Source organism: Aquarana catesbeiana, linkage group LG05 (assembly GCF_042186555.1).
Source record: "Aquarana catesbeiana isolate 2022-GZ linkage group LG05, ASM4218655v1, whole genome shotgun sequence".
Taxonomy (NCBI): domain Eukaryota; kingdom Metazoa; phylum Chordata; class Amphibia; order Anura; family Ranidae; genus Aquarana; species Aquarana catesbeiana.
In genome coordinates this window covers 475,931,676-475,956,534 of record NC_133328.1, presented here as the reverse complement: position 1 = coordinate 475,956,534, position 24,859 = coordinate 475,931,676, and the positions used below count along the sequence as shown (strand labels likewise).

The 24,859-nt window shown below is 41.7% G+C and overlaps 1 protein-coding gene across 2 annotated transcripts in view; it reads right to left on the bottom strand.

Annotated features, from left to right (window-relative positions):
* The window catches only part of CABLES1 (Cdk5 and Abl enzyme substrate 1), a 157,636-nt gene that overhangs the window by 42,484 nt on the left and 90,293 nt on the right, over positions 1-24,859 (bottom strand). For both annotated transcript variants that reach the window (XM_073631473.1, XM_073631472.1), the window contains exons 2-4: positions 16,828-16,899; positions 13,970-14,062; positions 12,677-12,754 (exon numbers count right to left, since the gene is read on the bottom strand). In XM_073631473.1, the coding sequence (XP_073487574.1) occupies positions 12,677-12,754; positions 13,970-14,062; positions 16,828-16,899 (243 nt within the window). The remainder of the gene's footprint in view (positions 1-12,676; positions 12,755-13,969; positions 14,063-16,827; positions 16,900-24,859) is intronic.

The window sequence follows — 24,859 nt, the reverse complement described above, 5'->3', positions numbered from 1 at the left end:
CCCCCCCCGCCCAAAAAATAAATAAATCAAATCGGGCACTAAATCTGCACATTTACCCTCTAGGCATAAATTCCCATTGCAAGCCAAAATTCTGCCCAAATAAAAAGTTCCCATCCTCCCAGTAAAATTTTTCCCTCCACACACAAATTTTTGCCCCCACCCAGCTTAAATCCTCTCCCTCTCTAAATCCGCCCTCCCCCAAAAATCACCCCTCTTAGCACAAATCCCCCCCTCAATCACCCCTACTAGCACAAATTCCCCCCTCCAAATCCCCGTTCGTAAGACAAATCCCCTGTCACCCCAAAAACATTTCCTCTTAATAGCACAAACTCCCCCTCTCTCAAATCACCACTTCTAGCAGAACCCCTCCAAATCCCTCCTTTAGCACAAATCCTCTTCACCTCACTGCCCCCTCCCAAACACAATTCCCTGCCCCCAAATCACCCTCTTAGCACCACCCCCCCAAATGTCCCCTCCTAGCACAAATCCCCACCCCCCAATTAGCCCCAGCACAAATCCCCCCTTCCAGCACAAATATCCCCCCTCCTGGTAAAAAATCATTTCACCACCCCCCACATCCACCTTCCCAACACATCTCCCCCAAATTTCCCCTCTTAGAGCAAATCTTATCCCCCTTGCTCCCCAAATTCACCCTCCCAGCACTAATCCCACTTTCCCTCTTCCAGCACAAATCCCCCCACCTAGCATCATTACTCATCTTTCTTTCCCCCCTAGCACATATACTCTCATCCTCTGCACAAATGTTCCCCCAGTGCAGTTCCCCCTTCTTCCAACACACAGACCTCAGATACAGCTCTGCAGATGGCTGTGGGATGGCTTTCCTCCCTGGCCCCTCCTCCTCATCTTGACAGGTCAGAGTTGAGGAGTCTAGGACAAGTTGACTTTAACACTTTTGACAAGTAGCTGGCAAAGAGAGATGCCGGCTACTGCACGGGTATGGGATCAAGGCTTACACCCCCCCCCCCACATTCTTTATTGGGAGTAGATGGGGATGGGTAAGCAAATCCTGCACAGTCTCGGTCTGACAGTTTCAATCCAAGAGCGCTGCAGGGGCAGGGAGAGGAGCTGGAGGGAACAGGGAGGACAGCCTGCACCTCCTGCCGGCTCTCTTGTGCGGTCTACAGTCAGCCTGTCACTTCCTGCACTAAGCAGACAAGAGTAGTGATGCTGCGGTTACCGACTACTCCTGTCAGCTTGTAGTGGCAGGAACTCTTCCTACACGGTGCCCTCCTACCTTACATGATACCACAGTGCCCGGGGCAGCCCCCTCTCCAGCACATCATCCCCTTTACTGGCCCTCGGGGACAATATATTTTAGGTAGAATAAAATAAAAACGTATTTAGTGTCAGTGTTTTTGGTAAAATACAAAAAAGTGCACACTATTGTTTCTTGGCCATACCATGGGTACAAACAAATAATGTATGCATTTACAGTATCACCAAAAACATCAGGAGTGGGAGAATGTATTTTGGAGGTATTTTTGGTGGTGGCTCAAATAGTTTTTTTTTTTTTCTTTTTATATGTTTCGGGCCAGTTTTCCTTTGCAATTAAAAAGAATCAGGAGATAACCATTACCATTTACCACCAAATGAAGGCCCAATTTGTCCTGAAAAAGCATGGTATAATTCACCTGGATACACACAGTTTTACTAACACATGACAAAGTTGCAAAACTGCGTTCAGGCATTAAAGTGGAATTAAAGGTAAATAAGCTGAGAGCAGGCAGCTCTTTACTGCAATGTCTCTTCTGCAGTAACAAACACTTACCTGCTTGCTTGCAGTCTTCTATTAAAAACACACTGAGCTACCCCTGTGCAACTCAGCGTGCATACTCGGAACATCGGGCTGTGCAGGAATAACAGACTCCCATATGCAGGGTGATGTCATTCCACCACTGGCCAATCAAGAGGTCGAAAACCAGGCACTCGGAAATAGCCAAGGAGGGAGGAGAAGATGACAGTGGCTGGCAAGGGATTTAACTGCCGCATCGCTGTACTGATAAGGGTGAGATTTGTTTTACCTTCAGGCATCAAGGGGTTGGGGATGGTTCACACCACAAAAAAACAAACTTCAGATCCGTTCCAGATGCGTTTTTGCATGCGCATTTTTAATGCATTTTTGGAGCATTCCAGTGAGTTTTTAATGCGATTCCAGATGCTTTTTTAAAATCTTTTTTCCTGTTTTTTCAGTGTACTGGGGTTCGGTGCGTTTTCTATGTGTTTTTGATGCTTTCCAGTGCATTCCGGTGAGTTTTTAATGCGTTTAAAGCATTCCAGTACAGTCCAGTGCAGGGAAAATGCAGCACTTTCTACTTTTTTTCTAATACTGCCCTGAAACTGACTGCACTGGTGTGAACTGTGCTATTGAAAACCATATTACCGATTTTCAATGCATTTTTGATGCAGAAGAAAATGCACTGGACTGCATTTGGCGTGAACTGGCCCTTAAAGAAGAACGTTATTCAAACTTACACTACAAATATATTCTTACACTGTAAACTTTAATATGTCTGTTAAAGCAGAACTCCGGCCAATTTTTTTTTCCATGTCCTTGTTGCTGATCTCCTACCTTCACCAACTTTGCCATCCATGTTCTTCTGAGCTCTGTAGTTCCTCTGTAATGGACTGCTGAACTTGCTGAAAACCCGTTATTGCCTGCTGACATCCTGTTTGTAAGACTGCTGGCTGCTAGTCCTCTCCTCAGCTCAGCTAGCGGTCTGACACGACCCCTTGTAGTCCTCTGAAAGCGAGCTGGGAGTTCTATTTCCTGTAGTGGGCGGAGGGGGTCTCCCTTACAGGCACCCCCCCTCCTGCTATCTTCATGCAGAGTGGGGATTATTATCAGTAATCAGTTGTATGACACAATGGGGATCTCCCGCTGTGTCGGATATAGTATACGAGAATGCCGCTTGCTGATGCCCCGCCTCCCACCATTATGATTGACAGCACACTGTGCCAATTGTGCCGTTATTGGCACAGTGCGCTGTCAATCATAACAGCAGGAGGCGGGGCATCAGAGATCTATGTTCTCGTATACTATACCCGACACAGCGGGACATCCCCACTGTGTCATACAAATGATTACTGATAATAATCCCCACTCTGCACTGGTGGTCCCTGACATTTGGCCCTGGTGGCCCCTGACACGTTGCACTGGTTTAAAATTTATAAGGCTGTAACCTATCATACCGTGTGTTATGTATGGCTTGTTGGCTGCAGAATGAGGGGTGTGATTTATGTTGAAGTGGGTGAGTTCACATTTACATGTACAAGCCTAGTGTACCTCCCACATTCACTCCAATCCCAAAGATTCATGGGAAATGTAGGCTGATTACAGTTAGAGAGAGAAGAGGATATGATGCAATCACTGTTCTAAGAGATCCTCCCTGCCAGAAAAGATGATGCATTGTTTGAATCACAAAGTTGACTTCCTGAAAATTAAATCAGTCATATCTCTTAAACGGTAAGAAATTTCACAAATGTAATAACTGTTTAGTGTTGTGTGTGTGTGTGTGTGTGTGTGTAATAATGGGGGATTTTTTTGAAAATCCCGGAGTCCTGCTTTAACACAGGCATTGCAGAAAAATGTTGTTTGGTTAGCTGCTCTACTTTCAAATGCTACTGGCTTGGGGGCAGATTCATTTTAACGTTTCTTTTGCCATTTTGAAGCCAGCAGGTTGGAAGCGCACTCCCTTCAAAAAAACCCAACAAAATTTGCCAGCTTTTTTCTTACATGTGAATATCTCCTGGTTGTCATGGTAACCGTACATTGTAAAGGCTGTGCTGACAATCTGTGAGTCAGAAGCAGTTTGTTTATCGAGAAAAACTGACAGGCTATTGAGTCAGTTGTCTTTTTTTGCAACCCACATAAAGCTGCTAAAAATAAAAGCTAGTGGAAAGTCACAGCAGGTAAATCTCGGACAGATTGGTAGAATATTTTACTTTAAAGTGGATGTAAACCCTCACATATACCTAGTGAAGTGAACAGCCTCAGATGATGCACAGGGATGAAACAAATCCTCCTACATACGTTTTACATGTATGTCTGCTGTCTTCAGCTTTATATACTGTTTAAAAAGTGCAGGTCCTGTTCGCATTTTCTCTTCCTGATTCACCTGTGGATTCTTGCCATACACTAGATAGACAGCGGATTGGGGGAAAGGCACCCCCCACCCCCAGATTGCACAGCTCTGCAAGTCTCTGCCTATGAATAGACCAGCTCTCTGCTAATCTATTTATAGCACCCACCCTGACACATAATTCAGCCTGGTTTTATCACAGTTGTCTGAGAACTTGTCAGAAATTATCATGCTGATAACAAGAGAAAAGAGTAGGAGAAAGCCACAGGACTTAGGCCTCTTTTACACGATTGGCCCGCAAAGATCCGCCTGTCTGTTTTTCAGGCGGATCTTAGCGAGCCACCCATTGACTTGTATGAGCAGGCAGATGTCAGCGGAGATGTGTCCGCTGACACCCGCCTGCCATCCGATAAGATCCACTGAAAACAGACCGATGGCGATACGTTCGCCATCTGTCCAGCGGATCAGATCAGATGGGATCGAATGAAAATGGACACGCTGTCCGTTTTTATCTGATCCTCCCATAGAGGACAGCGGGGCTGTGACAGGTCCGTCCCCACACAGTGAGCAGAGATGGAACTGTAATCCGCCATAGAGTAAACAACTAGACAAGAGAATCATGGTAACAGGCGAGATTCTCTTGTCTAGTCGCTGGACTACTCTATGGTGGCTGGATCGTGTGTTGCAGTAGTAACTATACTGTCAAGTGATGTGGAAGCTGTGCTGATATCCCCCTTCCCACTGTATGCTGAGGATACCTGACAAGATATACTATTCAGACCGGTTGGTCAACAAGCCTTTTTGACTTGTAGGACGTATGTCTTTTCAAGTCATTAAGTTCCGGTAAACCTCTTGATGTTTCCGGTGATGGCCCTGACACCAATCTAGACCCTCTGTTCACCTGTGGTTCCTTCATTGTCTACCTATCTGCCAGATTTGATTAATTTTATCTACGTGTGAACTTGGGAGTTATATTTCTACCACCTCAGCGTGCAACCCCCATAGACTTTTGGTGGTGGTTTTTTTCTTTCACAATTTTTTCTACAAAATTTTATTGTGGACTTTTTTCTTTGTGTAATTAGGTGGCTGATTTGCCGAACCTTTACGGTTTTTCAAATTTAAGTTATTGCTTATAATTGCTAATTAAGTTTACTATTTAAAGTTTGACATTAATGAATTCATATAATTTAATTCCACACATGTGGTATATGCTTTGCGGTGCCCATGCGGCCTTACGTATATAGGCTGCACAAAAAGGACCTTGGCCAAATGAGTTTCAGAACACATCTATAATATCTCAATTGGTTTTAAGGACCATAGTGTATCACTTCACTTCAGACGCAAGCATAACAGAGACCCTCAGGCCTCTTGTTCTGGGGTAGAGAGAAATTAAGTCATTCAGGGGTTCAAATATGCTGAGAGAGATATCCAAGAGTGAAACAAAATGGATAGGTCTCACCAGTACTCTCCAACCTACAGGTTTAAACGTTGACCTCGATCTGAACTGCTTTATTAGTGATTTCTGATCAAGTTCATCATTTATAGCATTTATATTGTGCAGCTTCCTGATATGATCGTCCTCATCACATGTCTACTATAGAACTTTTCATTTTATTTGTATCAATAACGTCCCCTGCTCCCTCTAGGGCTGTGTTTACCTGAGGTTAAGATTGGGGTGTGGGACTAAGGAGTCAAACTTAAACTATATTAGTATTATATCTAGTCTTTTGAGATGAGTTCACCCTCAACTCATTCTCTTTTTAATTTGAATGTTTTAGAATTCATACATTTTTTGGGTCTTAGAATTATTGCGAATTTTAAGTTGTATTATTATTGCTTTTGTTTCTACACTCTGTGGTACGGATATATCAGAAATAAATGTACGTTAACCAGATAGTGTAGATACAAAGTCATCAAATGCTATTAAGTAACTAGTTTTTGCATTGTTGAGTAGATATATGCTAAATAATTGAGTATCAGGTCATTTGAATATCTGTTAACACACTAGTTTTTTATTTTTTTTGCGTAAAGTTTACGATTTACATTGTATCAATGAGTCATAATTTAATATGTTGAGCCTTTTCATGTATGGACATTGACCTCATTGTGGTAAGTTTTTGGGTGAGTGCGGATGGTGGCTGTTGTGATACTCTTGGTAGGTGGATACGGGGGTCTCTGGAGCCACCGCCTGCGCAATATACGTGAATGCCTCAAGACCCTTGTTGGCGAGGATCAATGGGCTGTTATAGTGCGGATCCAATCGTGTGTGGTGAGAACCACCAAGGATCGCAATCGAACGTGCAGAGGGGGTTAATGTTCTGTATTGGGAGGCTATAAATTTGCAAGTCCCTGCCTCGGGGCCACAGCTATTGACAAAGACGGAATGATGAAAAGCGTCTAGGCACGACCACACGGCTTGCTGCATCTGTCACAGGCTCCGATCTCCTTCCAGGAACCACCAAGGACGATCAGATCTTCACAAAGGGTGGTGAGAGTATTGGAACTGGATATACAGTGCAATACTTTTATATTGAATTCTATCTTTTAAAATTTGTTTTGTAAGTGCATAGGGATAAGGGAAGGGGTTCTTTGTATGAATAAAAGTTTTTAAGGATTCACACTATGAGGATTCTGTTTCTTCCTCATGTCTGAGTACACTGCAACGATTTGGTATGTAGAGTCTGAGTGAATACAGGACCGGAACATTTGAAAATTGGGTGTTTGATCGTTTCTGGATTCCTGGGCCATTGTCATTGTTGAGGCAGTGATCGCAAAAGGCATAATCATATGTAAAGGCGTTGATTAATTATAAATCCAGTGACTGCAATTCCTAAGGAAGCGGAATCACTTGGTGTGGTGAACGTTGAATCCTCAAGCATTTGATGCTTTCTATATGAACTGTCACACAAGCACTCAGGATTAACATCTCTCACCTGGATTTACACTATTACTAACTTCATTTTGCACTTTAACATGTAGCGCTGCTTAAGCCAGGAGGACTATTGATTGGATCTTTTTTGTTCACTGTTTATAATGTTTTGTATTAATACAGTAGCTGCTTAGTCTTATTTAGGAGAACTTTACACCTAAGCGCTGGAAAAGTGACCCTGTTTACTTCTAGTTTGCGAACAAGTTACCTCAGTTTGTAGCCAGGACCAAGGATCCTTTAGCGCTGGCATTGGATGCACTGACAATTCCCTGGATTCTGTTCCAGTTGGTATATACCCATCCTTCAATGCAAATTCTGCTTCAACTGCTCCACAAAACAAGCAAAGAGATGATTCACATTGCACCAAACTGGACTAGCAGAACCTGGTATACAGACATACTCAAACTTCCAGGAAATTATCTCTGGCCTCTTCTAAACAGGCCAGACCTTCTGCATCGGGGCCCCTGGTCCATCCTAATGCTCAGTCACTGGCTTTATAGGCATGGCTTCTGAAACCCAGGTCCTGAGGGACTGGTGTGGTACAGATTCTGTAATTCCCACAATATTTAAAGCTAGAAAAGCCACTTCCAGAAAAAAATATTATCATACGTGCAAATCCTTATTTGCCTGGTGTGAACACAGGCATTTCAGTCACAGAGATTTCTCTGTGCCTTCCTACAATCAGGACCTGACCAACCAGAGTTTGAACTTCAGGCTAGGTTCACACACACACACACACAAATTGGATGCGTTTTGAGCCGCATTCAATTTGCACGAAATGAAAGAACATTGCTTTCTACTGTGCCTGTTCACATATGTCCAGTGCAGCCGTGGTGCGAATTCAGTGCAATTTGAAAAAAAAAAAAAAAGAGTCCTGTCAGTTTTCTGAGCAGGGTGGTCCGGCTCAGCTGCGAATTCTGGCCCATTTACTTCTATAGGAACTCTTCTGAATCGCACACATCATTCAGTTTTGAACGGTATAATCCTGATGTAAACCTGACCTGATACTAATTAAAAACTGACCTGAAATGCTGAACAACTACTTTGTCAATTAGCTGTGAAAACAGAGCTTCAATTAGAAGTGCACATGTGTGAACCCAGCCTAAAGCATAAAAGTACACCTTCACTCAAAAGTGCAAGTGCTGCTATTTCTCCTTTCTACCCTCTAAAACTTTAGATTAAAAAAAAAAAAAAAAAAAAAAAAAAAATTTATGGGGAGCAGGTACCTTTTTTTGACAATTCCCGCCTAGGTTTGAGGGCATCACCAGGGTCTATGAATATCCAGCCTGTGTCCTATACTGTATGATTGAACTAAGAGGAATTTTGATTTCCTGTAAATTCGATATCTTGAAGTACAGTTAACGACACAGGCCACCCTTCGCTTTTCCTGCATCACTCTACATTGCTTGCTAAAAAAACTGAGGTCTCACAGAGTGGCGAAAGGTTATAGGGGTATGCTGGGGGGCACATCCAGCAAAGCTTTGCCAGGGTTTAATCTCTCTGCTCTCCACTGCACCTTTTAGCAAGTGCAGTGAGGACACCTCAGTATAGTGAAAGGTATTGACAAATGAAAGCTACAAGAGATATAGTACACTCCTTTCTGGTAGAGACTAGTCCAGCTTTGGAAGTCAACAAACGGACATTGATCCAGGAGAAGTCAAGGGATATAATTAATTTATCAAAAGCATAGTTACTGCATATATGTTCAGCTGCCTCTGAAAAAAGCAATTTCATCTTAACAATTTAATCTTTACTGTCTAAATATTCCGATACAGGGTTAAATAGGGGCATGTAGGAAATAGAAGCCCTTGAGAGTGTGGGTGGCATAGTACAAATGAAGACATTTGATATAATTAAGTGAAGACATTAGGAAAATATACCTTGTATCTTCCAGTTGTTTGTCCAGTTCCAGTGTCTGTGGAGCAATCTTTCATGTAACGTTTTTAAGCCCCGTACACATGCTGGGCGGCATCGGCCGGTTCAATAAAAACCGGCCGAGATTCAGGCCATGTGTATGGCAGCTCGTCTGACAGAAGCCAATGGCTGAGAGCGCTGATCTAAGTGTTCTGGCAGAACATCCCCGTCAGAACACAAGAGCTCAGCGAGGGAGATCACTGTACTAACATCGGAGCTGACAGTTTTTTTTTTTTCATCAAGAGTGTACCAGGCTTAAGGCTAGTTATTTTATATCTCCATCACATACTTACACTCTCCCGAAGACATGAACGTTGTTCATAAAACAGGTAGAGAGTGTTTACAGCTTCCGCAAAAGGATACAATATCTGCAGCTTGAATATGTGATAAATGAGGTAAAAGAAATTGTTGTGTAGCGAATATTACTAGCTTTAGGATGCACCTACAGTAAAACCTTGGATTGCGGGCATAATTCGTTCCGGAAACATGCTTGTAATTCAAAGCACTTGTATATCAAAGTGAATTTCCCCATAAGAAATAATGGAAACTCAGAGGATTCGTTCCATGACCATTTTTTTCATAAGTCCTTCAGTTTATAGTCCATATAAAAAGATTATAGCAATGTGATAGGTTGTGTAACTATAAAACGTCCATTTACATCCATTCTTCGTCACTCCTCCCCTTATCTATGGCGGGAGCCATGGTTGTCACCCTATCCTGTTGTTCTGATAAGGACTCCAAACATGTTGCATCTCTTCATCACATGGAGGGAAGGGCAATTGCTAGTTTACAGAAGACAGCTAGAAAGAAGATATTCTTCGGTGCAGCTCACAGGAAGTGACATTGCATTTCTAAAAACATGGCTCAGCTGCACCTTCTTACTGCGCGCCTCCCAAAACACAAGTGTTAACTAGCATCGCATGCTTATGATCATCATTATGATGATCACAGCATATACTTTAGTATCCCACAGGTCAGTGTCACATGGCTGTTGGATGCCGACTTTATTATGGCTGTACTGTGTAAAGTCTAACACTCAGTACAGCCATAAGTTAACAAACTCAGCATCCAACAACACTGACCCACAGCTATAAAGTATGTGCTGTATATTCAAACCATTGGTTTACAAGTGAATCCGCCTATACTCGTAATCCTACCACTGTGCTCTTGGAAATGAACAAGGACAATCCTACAGCTGCCATTTAAAAAAAAACAAATATGTGAACCGAACTCAAACCTCTAAAAAATAAAAGAATGAATAGTGGCGCTAACATGAAGCAAAATAAAATATTATAGTGCTGATGATAATGTGACCCTGTAATCACTACCACAGTGCAATAAATAATGAAAAATCAGCATATAAAATAAAACATAAAAGTAGTGAATGAACAAATGATTAACACCCTGTGACAAATATAATTTTCACGTAACACTCCTAAACAAATAATTGATGGATAAAAAAAAAAAAAAAAAAAAAAAATCAATAAACCGTGTGAACAAAAGTCCAAATAGTGATAAGATCTCCGGTATGAGAAACAGTGATTCTTGTAGTCTTCCACCACACCTCAGTGCCAGTGATTCCACTCCCCTCAAAGAAACACACTCACCAGCTGCTTTAGCCTCACACTCTCGTGTTTGGCCAGAATTGCCTCAACCCACTCAAATAGGGGTTAAAATCAGATCTCCAATATCCAATTATGTATATTTCAAGCACTCTCTATTAAGTAATTGCTCCACATGTGAATAAGAAAAAGCGCTCCAATAGTGTGATACCATTTTAAAAAATTACTAAGATTTCAGTAATCCATCACCATTGTACTCACATACACACATTTCACAGCAGGCAAAAAGGCAAATCACATCAAGGCAATCCATGCAGTGGTTGGAACATAAATCTACGGTCGCGATGGACCCAGGGAGTATGAATGCTGGTTATACTCTCACCCGCTCCTTGACCTGATCCTCCGCTTCCCAATGCGCCGTGTCTCGTCACGCCGTATAGCCACGCCCCAGGGGCGTGGCTATACGGCAATCTAGTATGCGTGACGTAAGATGGCGTGACGAGACACAGCGCATTGGGAAGCGGAGGATCGGGTCAAGGAGCGGGTAAGAGTATCACGAGCATTCATACTCCCTGGGTCCGCCGCGACCGTAGATTTATGTCCCAACCACTGCATGGATTGTCTTGATGTAATTTGCCTTTTTGCCTGCTGTGAAATGTTTGTATGTGAGTACAATGGTGATGGCTTACTGAAATCTTAATACATTTTTTAAATGGTATCACACTATTGGAGCGCTTTTTATCATTCACATGTGGAGCAATTACTTCATAGAGAGTGCTTGAAATATACAACACTGGATATTGGAGATATGATTTTAACCCCCATTTGAGTGGGTTGAGGCAATTCTGGCCAAACACGAGAGTGTGAGGCTAAAGCAGCTGGTGAGTGCGTTTCTTTGAGGGGAGTGGAATCACTGGCACTGAGGTTTGGTGGAAGACTACAAGAATCACGGTTTCTCATACCAGAGATCTAATCACTATTTGGACTTTTGTTCACACGGTTTATTGATTTTTTTATGCATCAATTATTTGTTTAGGAGTGTTACATGAAGTTTACACTTGTCAGAGGGTGTTAATCATTTGTTCATTCACTACTTTTATGTTTTTATTTTATATGCTGATTTTTCATCATTTATTGCACTGTGGTAGTAATCACAGGGTCACATCATCATCAGCACTGTAATATTTTATTTTGCTTCACGTTAGCGCCACTATTCATTCTTTTATTTTTTAGAGGTTTGAATTCGGTTCACAAAGTATGTGCTGTACTCATCAGAATGATGGTGATCATAAGCACAAAGTCGGGGAGTCTGGGAGCTGTACCCTGTTCCTTCTATAGAAATCTGTCAGTGTCACTGTGTGCAGTGTGCCACTTGTTTGTGCACCGCCACCCGCTGCCTGAAAGAGCCCTGCCGAGCCCTCTCAGCCATCTCTCATCAGACTCTCCCTCAGTTGACAGCATTTACTAAGGGAGAGTGATGTACAAATGAATCACTCCGCCAGGCATAGTAGGCAGTGGGCGGCCGCGGCCGGAACTACTTATCTTGTGCAGCATGGATAATGTGCCTACACTCCGAAAATGGAAATAAAGTCCCTCCTCTGCCATCACCTCCTGGGCCCATCTGTTGGCCTGATGGGGCCCAGGAAAATATATTTAATATACACCCTGGTAAGCAAGTTGGAGCAGGGGTGGGATTTACGGTTCTTCTATTTATTTAGGCAGAAATTAACTTTAAAGCTGTCCGGGCCCCCAGTTGAGCTCATGGGGCCTGGGCATCGGTACAGCAGGGCCGGTTGTACTGCCCTATATTACACGGACCACCTGGGGACACCAGAGTCACCTTTGGTCAGAATGGCCATAAATGGCCTGATCCTCTCAAACAATGCACCTGATTTCAGAACTGAATATGGATGTAACATGTTACAAAAGCTGAACTTCTCCTCTAAATTGTGGGAAAAAACGTCCTAGTTATGTCAAGAAGAATATCAGTGGTGACCTAAAACTGTACCTTGAAGACTTTCATACGTTACACAGTTTTACAGAATGTGTTTTACATTTACAATTAAAAATTGTTTTCTAACACAGCTATTTTCATTACTAGTGAGTAAATTATATTTAAACTTTGTTATAAAGAGATTAAAATTATTTTAACACTCTAGAATTTTACTTACCCAACATGAGCACAGTCTCGATACGGCAGCACTGAAAATATGCTACAGAATGATCTTCTCCCACTTATGAGGACTATTCTGTAAACATAAAAATTAATAGAATTGTAATTACAATTGTGAAAGTCTGCTGTGCATCTCTGTCCAGATTCCACTGCACTAATTGTGGGATATTTAAGCTGGCCATACATGGATCAAAATGTGGCCAATTCAGCGGGGACTGGCCGCATTTTGATCTATACATGGGCAAGGTGGTGGTACAGAAGTCGATCTACCACTTGACTTTCTGCTCCATCAGCGTCTGAAAGAGGGGAGCTGTCAGAATACAAAAGGCACAGTGGTAGGATTCAAATTCAAATTTGTGGATGGGTGAATGGAGTCATTTTTTATTTTGCTCAACCTGCTGTTTGAACCAAAAAAAAAATGAAACTTAGATGGGCTGCCTTAGCAACGTTTGGGAAAAAATTTGATACCCGACAAAGTGCTATTTAAAGACAATGGAAAGTCTTACAGTTAAAGGATCAGAGCGCCCAAAAGTAATACTTCAGTTAGACAGGGAATACAGAGAGTTTAACTCAAACAGCGGGTTAAACAAACAAAAAAAACCCTAAGATTTCTGCATCAACACAAACCATGTGGAAATCTCCCCCCACTATGCTATTGTATTCTGACAGTAGGGACTCCCCCCCATAATACAGAGATCAGCGCTGCAGCCATTGGCTGATTGAATGCAGTTTTTTCGGCAGGGCCACTCAACAGAAATTGGTCATTAGACCAACTTCTCTTGAACAGAGAGGAATACACACACACACATCAAAATTCGGCTGGCTAAATCGCGATCGGTGTATATCCTGCTTTAGAGTTTGGTGGGCTAATTTACTTGCTAGCTTCTAAAACCCTCTTGAGTACTGATTTGAACACAAATACATGCTAAGTGTTTTGGCAGAATTGCTTTTAAAACAAGCATGCCACTGCCTTCACAGAGTGAAATTAAATGTGTATGTAGAAGTCAACGATTCAACGAAAGGTCAATATTTTTGCAACTGGAATGAAATTCATGACATCACAAGCTGCAATCTGATGAACACAACAATATTTTAAATCTTAATACCGACAGAAAAATTTCCAAAATGGTCTTATTTCTGCTGTCAGGCATGGCTTGATTACTGTGATATTTTGTAATTTTCATACAATAAAAAGGACAGAAAAGTATCTGCAGGCGAAAAAATAAATACAAATAAAAAGAAGTTGTAGTATGTCTTGATGAAAAGTGGAAGTGCTTATTTGTAGTGTTACCTGCCACTCTTTGTGTCGTGCTGCCTCATGCTCTTAATAAAATGGACCTTCTTGAAGTTCTTTGGTCTGGGTGAACCGGACAGAGTCCGACATCTGAAAAATAAGGCAATTAAAACCCAAAGTGAGACCTTTCTTGGCATGTCTACACAAAGACAGGAAGGAAAGATCAGACAAATGACTGCCGTCTTCCCACTTTTCACAGACAGCAGAAGTGCACTGAACAAATTACACAAAACAATTAGGAGGTCTTTCCCCTACAATGTAATAGTTTCTCATGGTGGAGTGTTTTCCTCTTATTCAATGCACATGTTAAAAGACAAAATTCTTTTAAAATAAAGTGCAGTGACTTGACTGCAGACCTTTCAAACTGCAGCTAATTAAATAAGTAGCCAATGTAAAACACCTCACAAAGGCACTGATTTATAAGCAATGGAGTAAAGAACGCGCCAAGCTCTGCTTTTCCTCTATTTAGTCAACGTTAAATCTGAAAACTCAAACCTGACTGGCTGCCACAAGCCAGAGCTCTAGTTTTACTCTAAGTTTCTGGAGCCACATGTCATTTTCACATAAAGCAACATAATTTTCTTTTTTCTTTGGTTTTCATAGTATCATTATTTGCCAGCTCATATTCCCAGACCAGCAGGCCTGTTTTACTGAAATGTATGATCTGAAAGCTAATTTTGAAACTCTGACTAATAGTGAGTTCTCTTCAGACTTCTAGGTAAAAGTAGATCTTGCTTAACAAGTTATTTTACCCATGATTTTTTTTTTTTACAAAATCTTGAAAACATGCAATGATAATGGCCACCGAAAACAATGGGCCAAGTTATATTTTAGTGCCCCAATTAAAATAAAGGTATTTTATAGTCTGACAGATAATTTACATACAACATTTTGTTTCTTATATACAGTAGAGTTGGGGACAATTAGAAATGTGTCAGGGTTACCTGTGTCCACCCTGGGGAGATTTCCTCCTACTTCCTGTTCTAAAGACCTGATTTGAAGCAATATAACAACATTTCTGAAAATCTAGGATACATCTTAGTTTTGAAATGTGTTACCTTATACTTTGACTGTGAATTAAAGCAGCATTAGGCCTCCCCACACTGGTGGCAGGCCTTTCTGCCTTCTGAAAGGACCATGGTTGACAGTCAGTTTACAGGCATTAGGGAGGCAATATTGCCGCCCCCTGCATGCCTGTTTGAATGATCCCCAGAGAGATTTTACATTGACCTGTACCAATTTGTGCCACAACAGTCATAGCTATAGCCATGTTTGGCATGTTGTTTGGGTACAGTACCATTAACTTCAAAGGGTGAGTTTGCCATACCACAAGCCAATCAGTAAAAACATTGATCAACCGCTTGTTTTTGACCACCCCCTTTTCACCGCTGTCAGTGTGACTTGTGCCTTAAAAGGTTAAGTAAACTACTCTCTTAAATGGGCTGGATAGGCCAGATAAAAAATCTGATTAGAGAAAAGCTAGTTCAGCATGCTCTCCAAGCGTGAAACCATCTTTCTGCCCTTTGCCAAAGTCTGACTCAGGGTAGGGCTGCTCATAGACACCAGTGGGAGGTTAGACATGCAAAAGCAGCCAATCTCAAAATGCTGTACCGGGCAGCAGAACCATGAACAGGCAGAATATTCATGTTCAAGTGGAGAGTCCGGGTTGAGGAAAGAATTACTAGTGGCGGTACTGCAAGACAGCTGGTGGGTCAGGTGCTCTTTATAGATATAGGAGCTTCACTTGCTTTCGGGAGATCCAGAAAGCTGTCATTGCATGTCCTTGGGAACCTTAAAAGAAACTGTCACGTTGTCCACTCAGGCAGAGTAACAGGTCCTTCTGTGAGGAAAAAAAAACCCCAACCACTGATAACTTCCCCACACCCCCCCCCCCCCCCACCACCGTGTCAAAGTGCTGTGTTCTAATTCTCTGTAAGCTCTCTGTCAGAACTTACACTGGGCAACTTCTTCTCCCTGGTCGGGTGACAGTGTTTGTGCCTGGTCACTGTTCGCTCAGGCCTGAGCACGTCATCCTGGCAGAAGGTTACATGCTCCTCTATACAAAGATGTTTGGGGTTTTAGTAAAGGCTTCAACACAACAGCAGGGGAGTGCATGAAAGGGGAGTATCATCGCGTGAGGTGGATTACACAGGAGTACCTGTCACTTTGCCCTGAACTCGGGGTTAGTCAAAAAAAGTGTATTTTGGAACTCCCCATACATTATTGTACATTTTTGTTTTTTTATAAATAATTTTTACAGCCTTTGACTATTTCTTTTAACTGTATTCTGTTGGCGTTCCATATAAGTTTGATTAGGCACCATTCGAGGGGCAAGCAGTGCTGACAGTCATAGGTCATGTTACAGTGATATGACCATCCGCTGTCAAATACAGGCTGGCAGCTGTTGTGAGATGGACAGGGGGTGTTTCTTGCTGCAACGGTACAGTAGAGCAGTGAGCAGTGTATAAGCATTAGTACTGTGAATATTCCAAAGGGGGCACTTCTCATTCATGCTCTGAGCTATTGTCAGTTCACTTGACCTGACTGCATTAAAAGTACCAAACATACATGAAGTAAAAATATAATTTCACCAATGCTTTCCCAAAAGGAAGTAATAGATTATTCAGCAAACAAGCCAAAACCCATAAACAAATTACCAAAACCTGAGGCTTTCACTTCAATCAAACGCCCGACAAAATACAAATCACAAGTAACTTAAAGGCCACCTCTAGGATGACAACTGCCACTGGAGTCACCAGAACATAAGAACAGCATGTTCATTCAACCTACCAGCAACCACACAAAGCCAAAGTTATATCTTTAAATACCAATACAATAAATTTTTTAAAAATTACCTCCGCAAGGGAGCATTTTCTTCAATGTCTTCAAGTGTTTCTAGTGAAGACCGCTGAGATATCAGACGTCTCCTGCATGAATAAAAAAAAAAAAAAAAAAGGAAGCTCATTATTAAAAACACAGTTAACAGGGTAAAACCGAACTGTACAGGTGACCTTTACACAAAAACCCGGGGAGCTCCATTATGCAACATAGCTTGGCTTGGGATCCCCCATTTCACTCTCTCATTAGTGCTTCATTAAAGTGATGGAGGGGCACTTACTAACCAATAGTAAGCCATCGGAGGTAGGCCTGACGTTTTCATTTACATAATTTTATTGCTCTCATTTTAGAGTAGAGTAGTATTGAAATATAACAGCATCTGTCAATTTACTCTGTTTAAATGTAGTCATGGATGAATAAAATTATGACCATGAAAACAAAAGCAACAAAGCTTGGTACATACTTGTAGGTTAATTCAAATCAGGACAGTGAAACAGATATGGTATTTGACTTTGTTTTTGGAATTTTAGAATCTACAAACCACTAAAAACAAAAAAAAAAAAACATTCATATTACATACTTCGGCCTCATACACACTGGACGTTTTTGGACCTGTTTACAGCTGTGGTTTTTGGCTTCAGATGTTTTTTCTACAGTCAATAAACTCTCCAGCATGTTATCCTATGTGTCCATGCAAACATAGGCTGTTATCAACGGCTTTTGGCTGGGGTGGTTTTTTGGCTGTAAAGAAAAAAAAAAACAAAACAAAACTAGTGGGTTCTGAGAGGAGTTTTTCAGCTGAAAAAAAAAAAAAAAAAAAAAAAAACGCTGATAAATGCATCTCACTGGTGTTTAACATTTTTATTCCCTACTAATAGCAGAGAGGTTGTTTCTGTCTAAAAAAACACAAACACAAAAAAACGCTATTTAAAAAAAAAAATGCTGAAAAACACACTACAAAGTTACTGGCGTTTTTATAACTTTTTAGAACGTCCAGTGTGCATGAGGTCTTCTAGTTAAATCATATTTTAGAAAAGATAATATTATAGCTTGTATATTAACACTAATGTCCAAAAGATGTATTTCATGTTTTTTGGTAGGCAAATTTGTACACAGACATGAGAAAATACATTATTATTTTTTTTTTTTTTTTAGTAGAGCCTGTTTAAATTAAAGTGCTACATTGTCACATGTCAAGAAAGGTCCTGCAGGTTACCAGTTTGTTGGGTAGACCTGATTTTATCATACAAGGGGGAAGAAGGGGAAGCTTCAAAAAGCAATGCAGTACAGTGCATCTGGAAAGTATTCACAGCACTTCAATTTTTCTATGTTTTGTAAGGTTACAGCTTTATTCCAAAATTGATTAAATTCATTATTTTCCTCAAAATTCTACAAACAATACCCCATAATGAAAGAAGTTTGTTTGAAATCTTTGCAAATTTAATAAAAATAAAAAAATGAAAAAATCCCATGTACATAAGTAGTCACAGCAATTGCCATGGCACTCAAAATTGAGCTCAAGTCAATCATGTTTCCACTGATTATCCTTGAGATGTTTATACAACTTGATTGGAGTCCATCTGTGGTAAATTCAGTTGATTGGGCATGATTTGGAAAGGAACACACTTGTCTATATAAAAGGTCCCACAGTTAACAGTGCATGTCAGAGCACAAACCAAGCCATGAAGTCCAAAGGAATTGTCTGTAGACAGCAGCACTGAAGGTCCCAATGAGCACAGTGGCCTCCACCTGTAAGACCCCTTACATCATCCGTAAGACCCCTTTCACACCGAGGCGCTTTCACGCTAAAAAAGCGCCTGAAAAGCTCAGGAAAACCTATTTCTATTAAAATCAATGAATGCTTTCACACTGGGGCAGGGGGCTGGCAGGGCGGTGAAAAAACACCCCTCTCCAATGACATTAATGGAAAGCTCTTCAAAAGAGTTCAAATGTTTTACTGGCAGTTTAGAAGCGCCTCAGTGTGAAAGGGGCCTGAATGAAAGAAGTTTGGAACCACCACGACTCTCCCTAGAGCGAGCCACCTGGCAAAACTGAGCGATCGGGGGAGAAGGGCCTTAGTCACTCTGACAGAACTCCAGTGTTTCTCTGTGGAGAGAGGAGAACCATCCAGAAGAGCAATCATCTCTGCAGCTCTCCACCAATCAGGCCTATATGGTAGAGTGGCCAGACAGAATCCACTCCTCAGTAAAAGGCACATGACAGCTGGTTTGAAGTTTGCCAAAAGGCACCTGAAGGATTCGCAGGCTGCGAAAAACAAAATTCTCTGGTCTAATGAAACAAAGATTGAACTCTTTGTACTGAATGGCAAGCGTCATGTCTGTAGGAATTCATGACCATTCAGCCAAAAGGTTGAGGTCAGAATAAGACGACCACTCAACCTCACCAAGCCGTGTCTTTATGGAGCTTGCTTTGTAAAAAAAAAAAAAAAAAAAAAAAGGGGCAGAGTCATACAACATAGTTTTTGCAAGCCAGGAAGCGCACAATTGTCTAAATGTCTTTAAGCTGTAGCATTAACAACACCCTTCCCGGACACACCAAAAACTCAATCATTTGAAGGGTGTCTACATATTTTAACAACATGGGTAGGCCATATTGTGTATGTTCAAGTGTGAATGAGCTCTTGGAAAAGAGCACAAGATTATACTTTCACCATAAAAAACATTTCTGTCTTATAAAAGCCTCATTATTACTTGTTTGCTGTACCATAATGCCCAACTATCACAAGTGATGCTCAAATTGGTTGCATTGCAAGCAGAAAAGCCTGCCTAAAGCTGCCTGCAAATGTTATATACTGGCAGGACATGCATACGTCCAAGTTCAAATTTGGAAAACTTTCACGTCCGTGATATGAAGGACAGATGAAAGAGCGTCGTGCCTAGCGGCCCAGCTCAGTGCGGAAACAACAGTGATCTGCTTTATCTTCCACAGTACAGGTCCTTTTTAAAGTGGAATTCCAGGGCCTAACTAGCTAAGCCTAAAACTGCTCCCACCCTCACTACCCTGTAGAAGGAAAATGCTTATACTTACCTACTGTCAGGGTACTCCAGTACTGTCACATGATCTCACAGCTGGCTTCAGAGAAGAGGAGAGAGTTGGCAATGGATGAAATGCCTGGGCAGGGACAGGCTTACTATTGGGCATCCATTGTTGACTGTCCGTTCTCTTCCCTGAAGCTGCTCCTGGGAGACAATTTTGCGACTGGACCGGAGCTTCCTGAGACTAGGTAAGTAAAGGTTTTGCTAGAAAATTACTTAGAACCTCCAAACATTATATTTTTTTTTTTAGACACCCTAGAGAATAAAATGGCGGTCGTTGCAATACATTATGCCACACCGTATTTGCACAGCGGTCTTACAAACGCAATTTTTTTTCTATAATGTGAAAGATGATGTTATGTAAAGTAAATTGATACCCAACATGCCATGCTTTAAAATTGTGCCCGCTCGTGGAATGGCGACAAACTTTGGCACTTATAAATCTTCATAGACGATGGTACCAGTTTTTAGTTACAGAGGAGGTCCTGTGCTAGAATTATTGCACTTGCTTTAACGATCGCAGTGATACCTCACATGTGTGGTTTGAACAACATTTTCATATGTGAATGCTACTTACGTACACGTTCGCTTCTGTGCGCGAGCTTGGAGGAACGAGGCGCTTTAAATTTTTATTTTACTTCTTATTTTTTATTTTTACACTGTTCTTTTAAAAAAAACAAAAAAACAAAAAAATTGGATCACTTTTATTCCTATTACAAGTAATGTAAACATCCCTTGTAATAGAAAAAGAGCATGGCAGGGCCTCTTTAATGTGAGATCTGGGGTCAAAAAGAGCTCAGGATCTCACATTTACACTTAAAAGCAATAAAATAAATATATAAAATAAAAAGTCCCTTAAAGGCAGTTGGGCAGACGTTATGTTTGAGGTTGCTGCTGTCATCCAATGGCACCTGGGGGCCATCATGCCCTCACTCAACTAAGTGGCAAGCAGCGGAAAGGATCGGATCGTCTCCGCCGCTACGACAGCTCCAGTAAGCGGCGGAAACAAACAGGACATGGCGGGAGGTGGGTGAGCACACATCTCACAGAGATCACTTTTATGTTAAAAGCGGACTTACCGCTGTTGAAGAAAATACGGGAGGGAGGGGGGTGTTATGGCAGATATCTGCTGCCATAACAACGGTATTTAAGGTCAAAAGACCGACGTATATCCATGGCGGGCAGTCCAAAAGTGGTTAATAAAATAAAGAATGATGTTATACTTACCTGCTCTGTGCAAGGGCATTGCACAGAGCAGCCCCGAACCTTCTCTTCTGGAGTACCCCCCTCAGCAGTCTTGGATTCTCCTCTGCCGCTTCCTGTGGTGGCACACATGCAAGCTCTCACCTAGGCCAGGCTGCTTGCATCTATTGACACACACAGTGTGGCTTAGCCCACCCCCCACTCTCTGGATTTGACTGACAGCAATGGCTCCCACCCTACTGCTCTCAACCAAGCCTGACGGAGGGGAGGGAAGACCTGCAGACAAGCACAGTGCTGGATCAATACAGGACAGGTATGTAAATTAGGAATTTGGGGGGGGGGGGGGCTACTGAAAGTTGTTTTTTTTTTAACCTTAATGCATAGAGTTCATTAAAAGGTAAAACCTATTTGACTTTAGAACCATTTTAAATATTAACCTAAACAAATTGCTCAACCACTAAGACTTATGCCCCGTACACACGGTCGGATTTTCCGAAGGAAAATGTGTGATAGGACCTTGTTGTCGGAAAATCCGACCGCGTGTAGGCTCCATCACACATTTTCCATCGGATTTTCTGACACACAAAGTTTGAGAGCAGGCTATAAAATTTTCTGACAACAAAATCCGTTGTCGGAAATTCCAATCGTGTGTACACAAATCCGACGGACAAAGTGCCACGCATGCTCAGAATAAATAAAGAGATGAAAGCTATTGGCCACTGCCCCGTTTATAGTCCTGACATACGTGTTTTACGTCATCGCGTTCAGAACGATCGGATTTTCCGACAACTTTGTGTGACCGTGTGTATGCAAGACAAGTTTGAGCCAACATCCGTTGGAAAAAATCCTAGGATTTTGTTGTTGGAATGTCCGAACAAAGTCCGACCGTGTGTATGGGGCATTAGACTGTAGGAATATCATCAGAAGCTTAATAAAATACCAGTTCCCTTTTTACTAAAGGGTGACAAACCACATAAATGTGCCATGACAAGGAAGGGCGGGAGGGGAGCTCGGTGAGGCTGTAGTCTAACTGATAGATGCTGAGCCTTCGATCCAGCCTTTTATATAGTGTATAGGGGTCCAGGACAGAGAAAGTCCAGAAAGGCATGAGCAGAGATCCCTCTCAAAGCTTGCAACAGGTCACCTGATGAGGCTCTTAATGGGACCAGAACACTTTTCAAAATAAATAGAAAGGAAAGGGGAGAGAAAAATGGCCACCACAATTCCCATGTAGGCCCCCCCTTACCATTCTAGCCCTAGTTTTTAAACTGTGCACTGAGTTGCAGAGCACATATACTGTACACGTGAACCAGCCAAACAGAAATGAATTTGATTTTTACTTGTAGTATGCTTTCATACAGAATCTGTGTTTCATAACACAAAAGTGAGTGAGGACTTTAGTAGATGTGCTACACAGCTATCTCAGTCTTGCTAATTGTAAGTAATCATAGGATTTGCAACTGATTAAGAACGGGAGCTGTAACGTGGGTCACAGAAGGACATGAAATATTGCTGTGCATTGCATGATCTTTTATAATTATCATGCCCAATGATGAACCACAAGATAAGCTGCAAGGGCTGTGGAATAGTGCAGCAATTCTTAGCGGCGTATCAGAGCAACCAATCTTATTACAAAGACCTGTCTGTCTTTTTTTAGCAGCTTGACAAATATGACATTTTCGAAAGCCTGCCATTATGTAGGAGTGAGCTACAGATTATATTTTCCTCTGCAGAATGATAAAGTGAAGAAAAACTTGTTTGTGCTGCACTTGTGAAGTGACATGTGCAATCTAATGTAAAGTTGATACGTTGCCAACTCTCCCAGTCCAGTTCTCTATTCTGTCCTCCCTTGTATTGTTCTGTCAACAAATGCTTTCAGAGCCCCTGTGTACACTGGCAACAATTAATTGACTGACAATGATTGGCTTTAGTACTAAGGCTGCCACGGTTTGTTTTTATTCAAGCGATGTTTGCAACCTTTTCACACGAAAGCTCCAGCTCATCTTAAATAAGATTAAAAAGAGAAAAAAAATTGCTGGAAAGGGAAACAAGGTTTTATGAAAAGGTAGGTGAAAAGGCACATCCGTAAACAGGCTGATGCAATACCAACAATATGTAATAGCATTACAGCACCCACTTGGCACACAATGCCTCTTCAGAAAGGAACTTATTTTATCTGTGCGGTGCAGAATTCACAAATTAGGCCTATTGCATTCTGGAGATCAAAGCAGCTGCTTCTTTGAGAAATTGAGCTGTTTTGAACTTTTATTTTCTCTGCATGTTAACTCCTCTTCATGTTATCCAATCTGTACATACACACTATAGGCATTTTCAGAAGTTAAGAGGTAGATGAGTTTACAGGCATGAGAAAAAAAAAAAAACAAACTCAAAAATCGCATTCAGTAGCTTTTGAGCTGAAAAAAATGCATGCTTTCAGTAAGCCTTGGGGATATTCATTTACACACACACTGTATCTCACAAAAGTGAGTACACCCCTCACATTTTTGTAAATATTTTATTATATCTTTTCTTGTGACAACACTGAAGAAATGACACTTTGCTACAATGTAAAGTAGTGAGTGTACAGCTTGTATAACAGTGTAAATTTGCTGTCCCCTCAAAATAACTCAACACACAGCCATTAATGTCTAAACTGCTGGCAACAAAAGTGAGTACACCCCTAAGTGAAAATGTCCAAATTGGGCCCAATTAGCCACTTTCCCTCCTCGATGTCATGTGACTCATTAGTGTTACAAGGTCTCAGGTGTGAATGGGGAGCAGGTGTGTTAAATTTGGTGTTATCGCTCTCATTCTCTCATACTGGTCTCTGGAAGTTCAACATGGCACCTCATAGCAAAGAACTCTCTGAGGATTTGAAAAAAAGAATTGTTGCTCTACATAAAGATGACCCAGGCTATAAGAAGATTGCCAAGACCCTGAAACTGAGCTGCAGCGCGGTGGCCAAGACCATACAGCGGTTTAACAGGACAGTTTCCACTCAGAACAGGCCTTGCCACGGTTAACCAAAGAAGTTGAGTGCATGTGCTCAGCGTCATAGCCAGAGGTTGTCTTTGGGAAATAGATATATGAGTGCTGCCAGCATTGCTGCAGAGGTTGAAGGGGTGGGGGGTCAGCCTGTCAGTGCTCAGACCATGCACCACACACTGCATCAAATTGGTCTGCATGGCTGTCGTCCCAGAAGGAAGCCTCTTCTAAAGATGATGCATAAGAAAGCCCCCAACAGTTTGCTGAAGGCAAGCAGGCTAAGGACATAGAATTATTGGAACCATGTCCTGTGGTCTGATGAGACCAAGATAAAATTATTGGGTTCAGATGGTGTCAAGCGTGTGTGGCGGCAACCAGGTGAGGAGCACAAAGACAAGTGTGTCTTGCCTACAGTCAAGCATGGTGGTGGAAGTGTCATGGTCTGAGGCTGCATGAGTGCTGCTGTACACTCACTACTTTACATTGTATCAAAGTGTCATTTCTTCAGTGTTGTCACATGAAAAAAATATAATAAAATATTTACAAAAATGTGAGGGGTGTGGTGTACTCACTTTTGTGAGATACTGTATACACACACACAAACAAACACACTATATTGCCAAAAGTATTGGGACACCTGCCTTTACACACACGCAAACTTGAATGGCATCCCAGTCTTGATCCACCCTTAGTTATAACAGCTTCAACTCTTCTTAGAAGGCTGTCCACAAGGTTTAGGAGTGTGTCTATGAGAATGTTTAACCATTCTCCAGAAGCACATTTGTGAGGTCAGGCACTGATGTGG